Source organism: Myodes glareolus, chromosome 25 (assembly GCF_982192425.1).
Source record: "Myodes glareolus chromosome 25, mMyoGla1.1, whole genome shotgun sequence".
NCBI lineage: Eukaryota > Metazoa > Chordata > Mammalia > Rodentia > Cricetidae > Myodes > Myodes glareolus.
Genome location: NC_142050.1, coordinates 19,112,375 through 19,128,103, shown reverse-complemented (window position 1 = coordinate 19,128,103; position 15,729 = coordinate 19,112,375). Strand labels below are relative to the sequence as shown.

The following is a 15,729-nucleotide window of genomic DNA, read 5'->3' as shown; positions in this document are numbered from 1 at the left end:
AATGGTGCCCAAATGCTTGGCAAGAATTTCCACACAAAGCTGAGAAAGCTTTAATAAAAGGATTCTAGACAGACAAGAACAGAGTCAACTGCAACTTCTTGGTAACTTTTATTTTTCTGGCAGTCTCTGTTTGCTAGTAGTGAGCAGAGGTGGGGTTCCTTTCTGGCAGAGAGGCTTCCTGACTTAGCATTAGTGGCAAAACCCTCACAGTTCTCTTAAGAGGCTCTGTCACCAAATATTACATGGTTTTTATGAGCAGCTGGCATCAGGCTTCTTGGTGGTGGCATGAACCTAGAAAATCCACAGAGTTGTGGTAATAAAGATGACTCCCCCAGTACCTCTTCCATGAAGCTAGATTCCTAAAAAGCTAAAGAATGAGGTGAAGCTAGCCACCAAAGTCACAGCTTTAACCCTAGCCATACTCCTTAGCAGATATGACTCATATGGTCAGAAAAAGAAGAGATATACAATAAAGACAGATTCAGATGGAAAAAAAAACTCTAAACAGCTTCAAGACTGCTGTTGGAAATTATCTAGCCTCATAGAACACTCCAATCAGGACTTGACCATAATCTTTAATTTTCTTTGGGTCCCCATAAGATTCCAATGTCTCAATCAGCAGGAAGTAACTTAGAAAACTATGCCCACATTCCCCCCCCAAAAAAATGGATTATGGACTTGTCTTTGTTTAGTGTTTTGGTTACAAGTTTTTATGGATAATGGTCAGGAAAAGAGCTAAACAAAGATGAGATTCAGAGTTCTTGTTTTGAAAAGAAAAAAAGAAGGGGAAGTGCTGGGGATAATGTTCTTGTACACTGTGAAGATTTGTCAACAGTACCGGTGTCTGGCCAGTAGCCAGACAGAAACTATAGACAGAATGACCAGACTAGGAGAATTCTGGGGAGAGGAAAAGGATAGAAGTTGTCAGCCAGACGAAGAGGAAACAAGATGAGACTACCTCCCTGAGAAAAGTTACCAAGCCACTCGGCTAAACATAGAGAAGAATTACGGGTTAATTTAAGGTGTAAGAGCTGGTTAATAATCCTGGGTAACAATTAGTCAAACAGTTTATAATTGATACAAGCCTCTGTGTGTTTCTTTGGGACTGAAAAGCTGTGGGACCAGATGGGACAGAAACTTCCATCTCCGATGAGAATGTTGTAAACTGAAGAAAGAAATGCAGGAGGCTTTCCAGGGAATTATACTCTAAATAGCATAAGACTTCAAAAAGAAATTCCTCCAAATCTAATTCAGGTTCTTTACTAGCCAGTTCTGTGATTGTGTCAGTTCTACCTAGAGTTCATCTTCCTTTCTTCAGACCTAAAAGGAAGTTTTTAAAAAGCAAGTCCTAAAGTTTTCTGCAAGCTTATACCCCAGGATTTTAATGCCTTTGGACTGAAGGAGAAAAACAAGACATTTGTAACAGTTCAATGGGTATATTCTTTTATGACTCTATAAAATGTTGGTGCACCTTACTGGAGTGATCTAACACTATAATACTTGTGCTTGTTTTTCAGTCCAAAACCACCACAATTGACGAAAACTGAAAACACTAATATAAATAAATTCTGAAGTATTATCTAAAACACTATGCCTAATGTCTTTTTTTTCCAAAACGCATTAAACTAGAATAGTCAGGCAGTTATTTTACGTAAGATGTGGGAGAGAAACAAAGACTTGCTCTAAAAAGCATTAGGAGAATAATCATGAACATGTAACCCATGGCCCACCTTCATCACATGCAAAGATGAGGAAATATCAAGAAATTTCCCATTGTGGTAGCCTTTGCATATCCTGAGTTTCTTCATCAGTAACCCTGAGGAGTTTCTGGGTAGGATATGGTATTATGTGGAGTGAGGAAAGATGCTTTATTGGTAACAGCATGCCGTGGTGAGATGTCAAAGGTAGCCCTGTTAGTTTTACGCATATATGAATGTATGCTTTCTGGGTTATTGATATGTGGATAGGTATTTGATTATGTTCATTCATAAATGCACACTCTGATGCTAATTCCCTCATACATACTTTTTAATGTTAATTCAATTATCATTCTTCTAAGCACAACTCTCTCCAATTATCCATTCATGATTACGTTTAATTCTCCAGCATTGTGGTTCTTGCCAGAGCACTATCTCTGTATATTTTTATTATACACCTGTTCCTTGCATGGTCCCAATCTGGTTCTACTAAAAAATATGTATCAGATGGGATTCTTCACGGGTTTCAAGATATGTGAACCACTTTCTCTTCCAAGTTCACAAAAGTAACAAAACACCTAGAAAGGATATATATGTACCTGGTGCAAAGTGAGAAAAAGCGTCAGAAATCCTTTAAATAGAATTCAAGATCACTGTGATATCCTCAAACACTAATATTAGAAGAGACAGCTGCTAATCTTCAAATCCATATTCAAAAATTTTAAATTATCTTGTCATCTCTGAAAAAGTTCCATATCTATTGAACACCAACTCTTTCTTTTAAGCTAAAATGTGGATCTGGCTTTTCAATTTAACTAATATATTTTTTTTAAGTTGGGAGCAGTTTAACCATATCTTGTAAGGTACTCCAGTTTTTTGTTTGCTTTTATTTTTGGTCTTTGAGACAGGGTTTCTCTGTAGCTTTGGAGTCTGTCCTGGAACTAGTTCTTGTCGACCATGCTAGCATCAAACTCACAGCAACCCACCTCTGCCTCCCGAGTGTTGGGATTAAAGGTGTGCGCCACTACTGCCCAGCCCAGGTTATTTTAACCTTGTAAATAATCGGTTATAATTTTATGCTGAGATAAAAATAAAAAAAAATCTAAGGACTGGAATTCGTACATCACTTGAAGAGGTTAATTTTAAAATAGCATTTAAATTGTTGAAAGTGTTACAGAACTTGTGTTCATTTTAACAACAGCAATGTCAAATCCCTGTCACCTTCCACTTTCTTTAATCCTTTCTTTAACGTCTCCCATTCTTCTATACTTTGACATTTGTCTTGGACTCACCCACTACTGTTCATCTTGAGATGAACTAGTATGGAGTTGGCCTCCCTCCCTGGTGTGCAAACACCATCCCTGTCCATGGCCTGCACCTTACTAACAGACCTTCTCTCAAAGTGTATGGTGGACTGGGAAAGCCCCTTCACCAAAGGCACACACTGTAACCCCAAGAGTGTTTCAACTTAAGAAGGCAAATGTTAAAACCCCAAGTTACATGTGGAACGGCAAGTGCCAAAGGTGATTCTTACTGGAGATGAGACAGGCCTCGGACGCTATAAGGTTCCGTGGAGAAGGCTACCACAAAAACTTGCTCTCAGAGCAGAAAACAAGGAAGTAGGCAGTCCTGTGGGATCCTATAAAGCAAAGACTCCGCAGAGGTATACGGAGATCAAGAGGTGCTGCTCCCCTCCTCTGCTCTTTCTTTGTTGCTATATCACAATATCTTACAATGCCAAATCTACAGCTGAAGTTGGAAGACGCCAGAGTCTTCCCAATCGTCTGCAATGTCCTGTATCACCTCCTCCCACACACTTTTCACAACCCATTGGCTCCTGAGTCCTGCACTCCATTTGCTTCAATTACAACGGCATTAGACTCCTCTCGCCGTGACAGCTCTAGACAAGCTCAGCATTCCCAGTCTAGAACTGAAAGTCCAAATGCCACCAAATGTATATATACTTCTCTTTGTGTCCCTGGGATGCCTTAAATGGAAAATTCTCCATCTAACCCTCAGGAAGCACAACCCATGGAAAACACAAGCGAACTAAAACTGTTGTTGTGTGAAATTATTTCCAGACTCTGTGCATAAAATGTATATAATATAAACACATTTTGCGTTTAGACTTGGGCATGCAACCCAAGACAGCTCATTAGACACTCGTAAAATTTCGAAATGAGCAGAAGTCTGAGATCCTTCTCATCTGAAGCACTGTGGATAAGGGATGTTCCTAACTGCTCTTCTTTTCTGCCTCCCTCTAAAGCATCTTTCTGACAGCCTCACATTTGCTCTATCCCTCGCAGTGATCTGCTCAAATGCATCCCTCTTAAAAGGACCTTTTCCAGCCCTCTCTAATATGGCTAAAGTCTCACCCCAATTTATTGCCTTCACAGAACTGATCGCAAACTGGCATCATATTAGGTAACTATGTGTTTATTTTCTGTCTGTCCCACCAGGTTAGTTCTGCATGTGTCTTAGCATTGGGAAGTTGGCTGTAATTTACTGCCATAGTCAATGAAGGCTCATAAGGGTTCAACAGATATGTTAAATTAAGTTCAAATTTAAGATATGTTAAATTAAATGCAGGTCACATCCTCATTTCCTAAGAGTATATGATCTTGGAATGACTCTGAACTTCCAACAACACTGTGACTGGTACTCCTCAAAGGGAAAAAAAATGAGAAGCATATTAGAATTAGAGCTACTTTACTGGAGGGAGGGGGAGGGACAATTCTGCTTTAGAACAAAGCCTTCCCATCCTATCTGACATTATTTCAACTTTCATCCTACTTTCTCAACATTATTTTTTGTCATTATTAACTTCTGGTAACTCATTCCCTACCCCCCCCCCACGCACACTTTATGTGATTCAGATTTTCTTTACATAACAGACTTGTCAAAATTTCCAAGGCAAAACTAATTGTACTTAATGAGTTTATGCATCTATATTCTCATGTACAACTGTGGTCGACTTTTTTAGGTTTTGAAAAGATTTTAAAGAATTCTTTGAGAATTCCATATATTGTATTTTGACTAATTCTCCTGGACCACCTCCTCCCAGATCCATGCCCCATTCCATACCCCACACAATTTTGTGTGCTCATTCATTGCTCTTAAACCCATCTAAACCCTTAGAAAGAGCTTGTTTATTAAACAGGTGTTTTGACCAAGTCACAGGACGTCTGAACTTTCTTTTTTTTTTTTTTTTAGTAAATTTTATTAAATTATAAAAGTTTCCATTTCCGCCCCCCCTCCCAACACCGTCCCACTCCCCCCACTCCTCCCCTCCTTCCCCTCTGTCCCCCAGGGCAGTCAGGGTTTCCTGCCCTGTGGGAAGCTCCAGCTCCCTCCCCCTCCCTCCAGGTCCAGGAAGGCGATAGCAACTGCATTTATAGTATACACCCTCTGCAGGCACCTGTTCGTTATTTGTATGCAAATCAACGGATCTGACAGGAAAAAAAAAAACAACAAAAACACCCTGTCACCCTGTGCTAAGGGACAAAATACCTTGTAGTGACAAAGAGTCATCAAGATACTTTTACTCCCTCCAGTTGCTCCTGTTCATATCCAGAACTGTACTTAAGAGAAAAAGCAATGAGTTGCTGGTTTGACAGACGGGATTTGTCCCCTTTTGTTCCCCAGGTATACCTGCAATTTAGGCAAGCTTCAGTGGAGGAGGCAGATTAAAGAAATTGCCAGAGGCAACTATCAATTCGGATCTCTGTAGAAGAACTAGTTACAGATGATAAATTGGAGATGTTTCATAGTATTTCAAAGAAAAATAATGATAATAATATTAAGGAGAAGAAGAAAGGCAGGTGAGTCGGTGGGAGGGTGGGCAGAAAGAGAGAGAGACACACAGAGAGAGAAAAAAATGGAGGAAGGAAGGGAGGAAGGGAGGGACAGAAGAAGAAAGGGTGGGTTGTGTTACATTAGAAGACCTAATCAAACAATAAATTTAAAACAAAGCACATGTTTGACTTCGACAGGTATCTTTTTGTCTGTTGAGACGAAGTCCTCCATGCTTAAGGATCTCTCTGTGGCATAAGGGTAACATCCCACTCCTTGATCAACAACATAGTAACACAGATCATTTTCTACATTCGAGAAGTGAAGGGGAAAATTTGCTCCTCACTCACATCTCAGTAGCCATTGAATCTAGTTAGAAAAGAATGAAGTAAAGCCAGAAGACGTATATAAAATGGCACGTATTAAGTTCAAGTGTAATTGCAAATAGAGATGATGCAGGCGTAGGGAGCCAAGAAGATTTCATGAAGGTCAGTGTAGAGGCTGGCTCTTAGAAGGGGAGACGAAAGGGAAGCAGTTAGATGGACTCCTCTGAACGTGCCCAAAAATGAACGGACAGTGCTCAACTTCTGCAATTCTTTTCAATCCTACAGTGTTAGATAATATCCCAGACCATGAAATCTAGCTTCTGAAGTTCCCGGAACAAAAATATTTCCCTCCTCTCTTCTTTCTGCTGTCTCCCTCTTTGCTTCTTTACCCCCTCCCTTTCCATTATCCCTTCCTTCATTTACACACATAGATACTTATATATACACGTAAGTGATGGGGCACAGTAAAGAAACTGCCAATGTGACCATTTCATTATTAGGGAATGTTTATATTGTAAATGAGGGAGAATAGCCAGAGTCATCTCTAGGAGTTCAGTGCAGGGAAAGAAATAAGTAGACTAAACAGGGTCAGGCAGGAAAGCAGGAGTGTGGGAAAGAATAGTACCTATAGGGAGGGAGCAAGATGCAGAGACCAGAACATACGAGAGAACAGGAGCGAGTAGGAGGCAAAGGGAGAATAATGAGAAGAGCCAGGCTTGGAGACAAATGCGTGGCAGAGGAGATTGAAGCCTTGAGCTGGCTTTAGAATAGAGGAAAAGTGAAAAGGACTGGGGTATTAGTGTGAACTTTAAAATGTATGGTAAGGACTTGTGATCTTGCGGGATCCTGGAGGCTAGCATGGGCTTTGGTGTGCTCAGAGGTACCAGAGGTAGCCTTATGTCCCTTCTGCCAGAGGTAAGGGAAGCAATTCCTTTAGGAGGATGGGAACTGGTTTCCCAGTTTTCTGAGGAATGCTGGCATTTATCTAACCTCCCGAAATCCTCCTATAGTCAAGACTGGGCTCATTTCTAGATATTTGAACAGCCGGAGACCTAACAGGGTGCATGTGTGCGTGCATGCATGCACTTGTGTGTGTATGCATGTGCGTGTGTGCGTGTGTGTGTGTGTGCGTGTGTGTGTGTGTGTGTGTGTGTGTGTGTGTGTGTGTGTAAGTTGTTTGGAAGACAATATGAGACATATTTAGTATGAAAAGGGGGGGGATGAATTATTATAGCTCTGACAGAAGAAACTACTTCTTCCCGGTGAATGTTCTCTTCACCGTTCTTAGTCTTTCAATGAAAGAGAAGTTAAAGTGCACATTTTCAGGAATTCACAAACCAACTCTTTTAAGGCAATTTAGACAACGTAATTGCTTGATTTTCATTTGCATCAGGCAAGGTACCATTAATTAGTTTCCTCCAAATGGCCTGAAAGTTCACTGGAGGAGAATATGCAGTCTTGTGATAGAGAATGGGTATTTCATGATCTACCTCAGGGCTCGATAAATAAGAACGAAGAATGCAGTGAGATGCACACACGCCAGCAGGTGATGGTGCAGACACGAACATAGAGTTCCCCAGTTCAGACCTGGGGTGGGGAGTGCACTGAATTTATAAAATAATAGCCTACTTACTTATTCATACTTCACTTTGTAGCATTCGAAGCAATCCCTAAATAACTGTTACATTTTTTTCTTGAATAAAATAAAAAGATAAAGATAAAGAAAGAAAAGAAATTTCAAAAATTACTGCTATAATTTCATTGTGTGAATTATGGGCAATCCACAACACTCTCATATGCACAAAACGGCAGACTGTCCATAAAAGTTCATCTTTCTTCCTCTAGGAATTTAACAAGCAGGCAATAAGAAAGTTGAACTTCAAAGCCAGGCATGGTGGAACAAGTCTATAATCCCAGCACTTGGGAGGTAGAGGCAATAGGATCAGGAGATCAAGGTGATCTTCAGCTACCTGCAGAGTAAGAGGCAAGCCTGGACTACAGCAAAATGAAAAAGAAAAGAGAAATTTAAACTTTGTCTCATTCAAAAACAAATACAAGGCAGCAGAGAAGACAGAAAAGTGCCCCTCATGCAACCATGGCTACTTTGAACCCCAGCATCCCTGTAAAAGAGCTCCCAATAGACGCTTTCAGAATCTCGGTGCTGGGGAGGGAAAGACAAGATTCCTGGAGCTCACGGGCCCACCAGGTGGAGATAAATCAGCATGCTCCAGCTTGAAAGAGTCTTGTCTCAAAAAATCAAGTGAAGGTCCGGAAAAGAGGACAACAGGGAGCAACCTCTGGCCTCCATCTGAAGGCCCACACACATGCATACATACACACAGACACACACACGCATACACACAGACATGCACACGCACACACGCATGCATACAGACACACACACACACATGCATACACACACACACACACACACAGAGAGAGAAAAATATGGAGGAAATACCAAATCTAAGTGATTAAACTATAAAAATACAGGTATTTAAAAGTCAATGAGTAGTCTCAAGAGGAACTACGAATGGGAAAGGAACAGCTCAGCAGACACACTAGAAATCACAATGCCCCCTTCTAGCACGCAGATTTTTTTTTCTGGAATATCCCACTTGGAAATCAAGTGAAAACCTGAATTTTACATTTTAGATGCTAAAATAGATAATTTTCAAATGTAATAAGATACTATTTCTATGTCAAATTAAGCAGTAAAATATAATGAAACCATTTAAGATTTGTTTATCTTTGATGCTAAAGAGCAAAAGCATGTAGCTTGTTTTTCTGTGTTTCCTTAAAGGTCAATGTTGACATCTAATAATTCCCTATAAAGAATTTTATGTAAGTGCTAAACCATAGTGAAATAAAAACAGTGCTATCTGAACATACATCTTTGTGCCTCTCTCCTCAAAAGACTTTTCGGATTAAAACATTAGCAATATTTCGGTAGAAGAAGACACAAGAAAACATGATTTCACACAGTTTTCAGAATTACTGGGAAGTTTGCAAATAAAAATTTTTCAAATTATCCTCCCGGCATTCCTCAAACTTATGAAACTTCCCTAGTAACAGGGAGTAAGAAGATGTTATTTAAAAACATTTCTGTGTGACTTTGAGATTACCACGCTCTACATAGTGAGTTCCAGGACAATTAGACAGTGAGACCCTATCTCAAAAATCTTCTTTTAAAGATATTCTCTGTCTTTCTTTTCAATAATACATATTAATAAAATTGTCCTATATGGCAGATATGATCATATATTATGATATATTTGTCTCAAACGATATTATTTTAAGAAGAACCGATTCATTGTTAGAAATATGGCAATGAACTTACTTTGCTTTCTCCTCTTTTCTTCAATTTTATTTTGATACTGAGGCTAAAATGCAGGACTCTCTTTTATTAAGTATGGCTTTTATCATTGGGCTAACCTCTAGACTCCCATTCATTCTGTTTCTCACAAATAAAATTTCCAAACTGAGTATGATGGCACAAGCCTAGAATCTCTAAATTTGGGATCTGGAGGCAGATCAATCAAGAGTTTAGGACCAGACTCAGCTACAGATGTATAGAAATATCTGTATGGTTTTAAGCCATACTGGCATGTCTGAGACCTTGTCTCAGAAAAGAAACAAAAAATATAATTCACTAAACCTATTACAATTGAATATAATAGGGCTAGAATATTTTTTAATTTGGCTTTTGAAACAGATGCCATCATACCACTATCTATGACCAAAGGTATAATTCTACTGTATTTTTTTCCTACAGTGAATATATCAACTTTTTACCTTTTTTACAAATTAGCTCAAAAATCAAAATATAATTCATATAATTAAACATCACAGCATTTCATCTTAACATGAGCTTTTCAGAAATTGTACAGAGACTCTTTAATTGCCATACAGAAATCTTTGAAAAAAACAACTTAGTTTTAAGATTAAAGACATGAAGTAGACCACAGAAATAAATTTCAGAACTTCCATTAGAAAATACGACTGAGAACACAAATGCTGCCTAGGATGAGAAGTCCCCAAGTGTTTAGTGTGCAACCTGGAATCTCTGTCGACTCACAAGTCAGGATCATGAAGTAGAATTGTAAACTGATGCTCAACGCCACCCGACCAATTTCATAAAGCAATTTCTGATTGTCATTAGAGAACACTTAGAAATTTCCTAAATTTAGCATTACGCAACCACTTCTACCTCAGTAAAATACATCAGCTGGATACGATCTTTCAAGCCCCAATCAGAGAGGTGCTAAGGGTTCTTTCTGGGTTCAGGCAGTTCAAAGCAATGCTGTTTGCATTAAAGAAAGGGGAGTGCAGAGTAGAGAAGGTAGGGAGATAGCGCTGGGTCCTGTGTCTGTCGATAATTACGATCAGAAAGTGAGGGGAGGATGAGATAAAGGAACTGATTCACAGACCACTCAATCTAAACATTTAAAAACACATTTATTCTGTTGTACTTTTATTGTTTTTTTTAAAAATGTGCTTCAATAGTTTCTGAGTTTACTAATACAAGCTGGATATCTTTTTTTTTTTTTTTGTCTGTTTGTTTTTTGAGACAGGGTTTCTCTGTATAACAGCCCTAGTTGTACTGGAACCAGCTCTTGTAGACTGGGCTGGCCTCCAAAAAACAGAGATCCTCCTGCCTCTGCCTCCCGAGTGCTAGGATTAAAGGCGTGCGCCACCACCGCCCTGCTACTTTTTGCTTGTTTGTTTGTTTTAAAGCTGGATATCATTAAAACTATATATATATATATATATATATATATATATATATATATATATATATATTGCTGGAAGATTAGGCATTTACATAGTAAGCTTGGTCATGTTACAGGCCATGATGAAGCAGACATTTTAGGAAGTCAAACTGATTATGTAAATACAGCAATTCCCCAAATAGGCACACTGAGTCCTTAAAAATCCCCAAACCAAATGGACATTGTCTACCGTGACCTCAGAAGTAGTGGTCCATTCTCTCAGACCTGAGTCACAACGTCCTGATTACTTTTTTCTCATGAAAATATTATGCCTATCAGGTGGTATTTCTGATAACACGTGGATTACCGCCTTCACATCTGATATCATCAATTAATAAATATAGCTTCATTAAAAATAATAGCCACATAAAGAGAACTTAGAAACTTAGGCAGAAAATGCTTGACTGCCTGTCGAACACAGCTGGACAACCGCTGAAGCTAGTGCTTATTCCCAGAAAGTTTACACTTAGCCTTCTCAAGATGCAGCACGCAAGCTAACATCAGGGAGAGGTGTGTCACATCATCTCTTTCATTCTCAAATAAACAGAGCCACAAGGCTACTAACAATAAAACACTGAAAAGACAAGTCATTTAAGAGTCTATTTGTCCAAGCAATTAAAATACTCCAAAGACATTCAGAAAAGGGACTGCAGATAGTCCCCTCCGAGAGAGTTGCATATTATATAAAGCATAGGCTTTGCTAAATGCTCACACATGTTCTCATTTTTACAGCTTCTGCATAGTAAAAGCCTTGCTGTTGTTTTCCATAAGAGTCATTAATTAACTTAATCTTTTAAAAAATCTTCAACTTCAGTTAAACTTAAAAAATCTTAAAACCAACCCCATGTTGCTTCCAAGTTCTAGCAAGTATGTATGTTTAACTGTTTCTTTCTGCTTACCTACAGGACAGACAGAACCAATTGCTTAGATTCTGCTCAAGTATCACAACTTAGATTTTTAACACATTCGCAAGCGAAGGCTGGTAAGAACCTAATTTACATAATAAAACTTATAACTAATAAGTAACATAGCCTCATTTTTCTAGAAACCACGTATATATTTCAAGATAAGTTAAAAATTGGAAATTGTCTCAAGAAATAAATGCTACCCTTAACTTCTCAAGTCGTAGAATGAAATTTTCAGCTCCTTAAAATTAGCAACTCATCCCCATTCCTTGTAATGATACCTACATTCAATTATCTAGACAATATACAACATTAAATAATTCACTGAGACCTTACAAAAAAGCTGCATGCCACCAAATTTTTAAAAATGTACTGCCTTTTAGTAGTTCTTTTTTTGTTTTCTTCTTAACATAGATCTTCTTTAGTACAGTTCAAATGTGAAATTATAACAGCAATACACACTACCTGATTGTCCTTCCATGATCCCACATAACACAAAGAGAAGACAAAAAAGAAAAAAACAAAAAACAAAAGACAGAAAGAAAGCATAACTCTGAGAAAGGGTAAGCATTTGTGATGCTAAGGTGTTCCACATCCCCTCTAATCTGTCACAAAATGACCAACAGAATAAAGGGAAATGAAAACAAAACAATGCAGATTTCATTCATTCATGGTTTAAAAACCTATCAGTACACCCTCAAAGCTACTTGAGACTTCATCAAAATCCAAAATATTATATTTTACTTTAGCCAGCTTCTTCATTAACTCAGGCAAACTGAGTTAACTGAGTAACTCAAAAATCATATTCCACCAGTTGACATATAACATGGGAAATTTTGTTCATGACTATATGACCAATACAAATATGTTGATTTTAGCCACAATGTCACTTAAAGAAGCCAATTAATGAGCCAGAAACACAAAAGTTAGAACACAGTCTTGGGAATAACTTTTATCTTATAGTCCTTATGAAATCCTTCCTAGGCTTATGACCTAGGCAAGAAAGGAAGCACAGAGCTCAGGAAAGGGCACTAGTATCTCTCCAAGGATTATCTAAGAACTCAAAAGTAGCCGGCCCCTTCCATTTTGTTTTATTAGTGTTTCTATCGTCGCAAGTACTGCTACTTTCCTGCAAGTTGAGTAAGAATCATGATTACTTCCCATAATTCTTCTTTATAACATCTAAAGTCATCGTAGTTGTTTCCTTAAAAGTCCATTTCAGAAATCATGAATTCAGAATACATTTCTTTGGTTTGTACAACTTCATGCCCCAAATAAAAGGATGAAGGAAAGAATTCTAGAAAAAATTTGGAACCCAAAATTCTATACAGCAACTGGCCCATGATACCCGTTAATCTCATGGATACCTCTCTGCCTTCCATGTGTATTTGATGGACAATCTGTAGACTCTTTTCCTGATGGGATCCATAGCTTCTCAAAACTGTAGAGATGATCTTTTAAAAAATGAGGGGGAGGGGGATAAACCCAGACTTTCAAACATTACATTTTGTATAGTGACCACTTTCAAGTCTGATATTCTTAATATATTAGCCATAATAAAAAATAACATGATAGCATACTGATATATTATAAAATTTTAATAATCGTATCTAAAATGTTTATAATTATGTAAAATAAGGCAGGGTTCTTAGGTTGAAAACACAAGCCATATGTATCTATTAATTAGTCTATTAATTCTACACTTGTCACTTTCTGGTATTAATATTTGCCTTAAATTCCCTGGCGCTTTCAACCTTTTGGCATACCCATTTCACAGATCAAAATAATTTTCCAAATTTTTTTTGCTTTCGTATGTTCATTAAAAGAAAAAAAAATGGAGTCACTCTTAAGTATGGGAAAGCCTTAAGAGATTCACAATCAACCCACCCGTGTCCGATCTCCATCCCATTTCCTACAAGGGCACCTACCCCAGTGTTGTCATGGTGACGATGGTGTACCAGAAGGCTGCAGGGATGCTGGTGAACTTGCTGGCTGATGACCCCTTCTCTGCGTAAAACATAACCGTAGCAAAAATGATGATAGCCATAGTGAGAGAGAAGAGCAAGAAGCCCAATTCGGAGGCACAGCTCTTCAGTGTGTACCCCAGTATACGCAGGCCTTGAGAGTGGCGGGAAAACTTAAAGATCCTGAAGACTCGAAAGACTCGGAGTGTGACAAAGGCTCCACTGACATCCTCATTATCGGTCATGACCAGCCCAATGTAATAGGGCAGGATGGCCACCACATCGATGATACTCATGACGCTGCGCACAAACCGGTAACGACTGGGTGCCGCCGCCAGACGAAGCAGGTACTCAACAGTGAAGATCATGACACAGGCGGTATCCAAGCAGAAGAAGGCCACAGCATACCGTTCCCCACAAGGCAATTCTTTTATGTGGCCTGGGCTAGACCCACATGGAACTGTTTCCACCACATTGGCGATGACTGAGACGGCAATGAAGAACCCAGTCACGTAGTAGAACACCAGGGCCATGGTGCTGGTGTGAGGATTCTCAAAGGCCCGCCAGACCCTCTGCCTAGCAGTCATGGTGGGCAGAGCGCTCTCTCCTGTGTTGTCAGTGTCTGCATCATCCTGTAGGCGCTCTGCATTCTCCCGCCTGCGGTCCTTGTACTCCTCGTAACAGCAGTCGCCAATAATTTCTGGGATGAGGCCGAAGAAGGCCAGTTCTTCATCATACGCAGAGATGCACTCATGGCGGGGATAGTGAAGCTTTCCAGTGCGGTAGAAATTGAGGATGTGGCGGAAGATGTCTGGGTCACGGTCAAAGAAATACTGTTGGGTCTCTGGGTGGTAGAAAAAGTCTCTCTCAGAACTGCCCAGGAGAGTATCTGGGTACCGTTCCAGGGTGTCCTGCCATGTCTGGAAGCGAGTGCCGCTCACGTTCAGCACAATGAGAGCATCCTGAGTCCTTTTTCTCTCCTGCCTTGGGGGAGCTGGCATAGGCCCCGAGGCAACAGGCATCCACCCAATGGCTGCCGCCCTGGCAAAGGGCAACCATGCTGCAACACCAGCCGCCATTTTGTCTGGAAATGTAGTTCACAAGAGTGATCACAGTCACCCAAAGTAACACAAGGGAAGTAACACAATGCCCCACTTCTTCAAGTCAAACAAAACACTGGGGAACACTGTTCACAGGAACACAGTTATTCCAAGGTGGCGCAGGTGAAGTCACAGTTCTCAGAAGGCCAAGTTTCCCCTCGCAGACAAGTATTTGGAATACTAAGAAAAAAATACAGTGACCTAAAAATCTCTCTCCACAGAACCTAAACAAATCTCTGCCAACAGTTGGACCCGGGCACCTCCTGGCACATGTAAGCACACAGGTGACTTCGGGAGACAGCCGTTTCTTCAAACAGGTGTCTTCGCCTCTCCCCCTGACACAGTCTGGTTGGTATGAGGTCAATCTATAGAGTAGGAGGGAGGAAGCTGGAGAAGTCGCCCAGGGGTAGTCTCTTAAAAGAATGAACCTTTTCACCTTCCCTTTCTGCTGAAGAAGTCCTTCCCGCCAAAGGCGTCTCAAAAAGACGACCTGTTGTTGTAGCTCCGGAGATGCGGTCACAGCCACTGTCCCGCGTCCCTGGGAGTCCGCCGGCCGCCTCTAGTCCCGCGGCACCGGCAGAGATGGAGGTGAAGAGCAGGGCTCGCGGCGGGGGGCGCCGGTCTAGAGCTCCTTCTCCCCCACGTCGACAGACACCCTCTGTGCCAGCCGAGAGCGTTCGCCCGATGGCCCCTTCACTCTCCGTTCAAGTTCAGCTCAGGTGCAGCGTGACAGTTAGAGAGCCCGGGAGCTGGCAGCCGCCGCCGCCGTGGCGGCAGCATCATCTGCCTCCGCGCAGAACGCGCCTCGCCCGCGGTACATACCTGGCAAAGTGCGCGCCGGGGCTGAGTTGCATAGAGACTTTGCCGTCGCCTTGCACCCGGAAAAGGAAAGGGAGAGCCAGAGACTCCGGAGCAGCCGGATCCCAGGCGCCCGGGGAGCATAAATAAAGCTCTGGCGAGCTCTCCGTCCCCTTCCCCCACCCTCCGTGCCTCCCTCCTCCTTGTCACCTTCCCAAAAGCCAGGCGCAGGCGAGCAGAGCCAAACAGCAACAAGTTCAAAAAGGTGCGGGGGAGGCGAGCCGCCCAGGCCACTTGCTCCTGCCAACTTACTGCGCGGCCGGCGTCCCCGGGGTCGGGGCGCTGCGGGGCTGCGGGGTGCCGGGACTGCGGGGC

At 40.9% G+C, this 15,729-nt stretch overlaps 1 protein-coding gene across 1 annotated transcript in view; it reads right to left on the bottom strand.

Annotated features, from left to right (window-relative positions):
* The window catches only part of Kcnd2 (potassium voltage-gated channel subfamily D member 2), a 488,141-nt gene extending 472,981 nt beyond the window's left edge, over positions 1-15,160 (bottom strand). Inside the window, exon 1 of the mRNA XM_048450949.3 lies at positions 13,421-15,160. Coding sequence (XP_048306906.3) covers positions 13,421-14,535 — 1,115 coding nt within the window. The 5' untranslated portion in view covers positions 14,536-15,160. The remainder of the gene's footprint in view (positions 1-13,420) is intronic.
* Between the last annotated feature and the right edge of the window lie 569 nt (positions 15,161-15,729).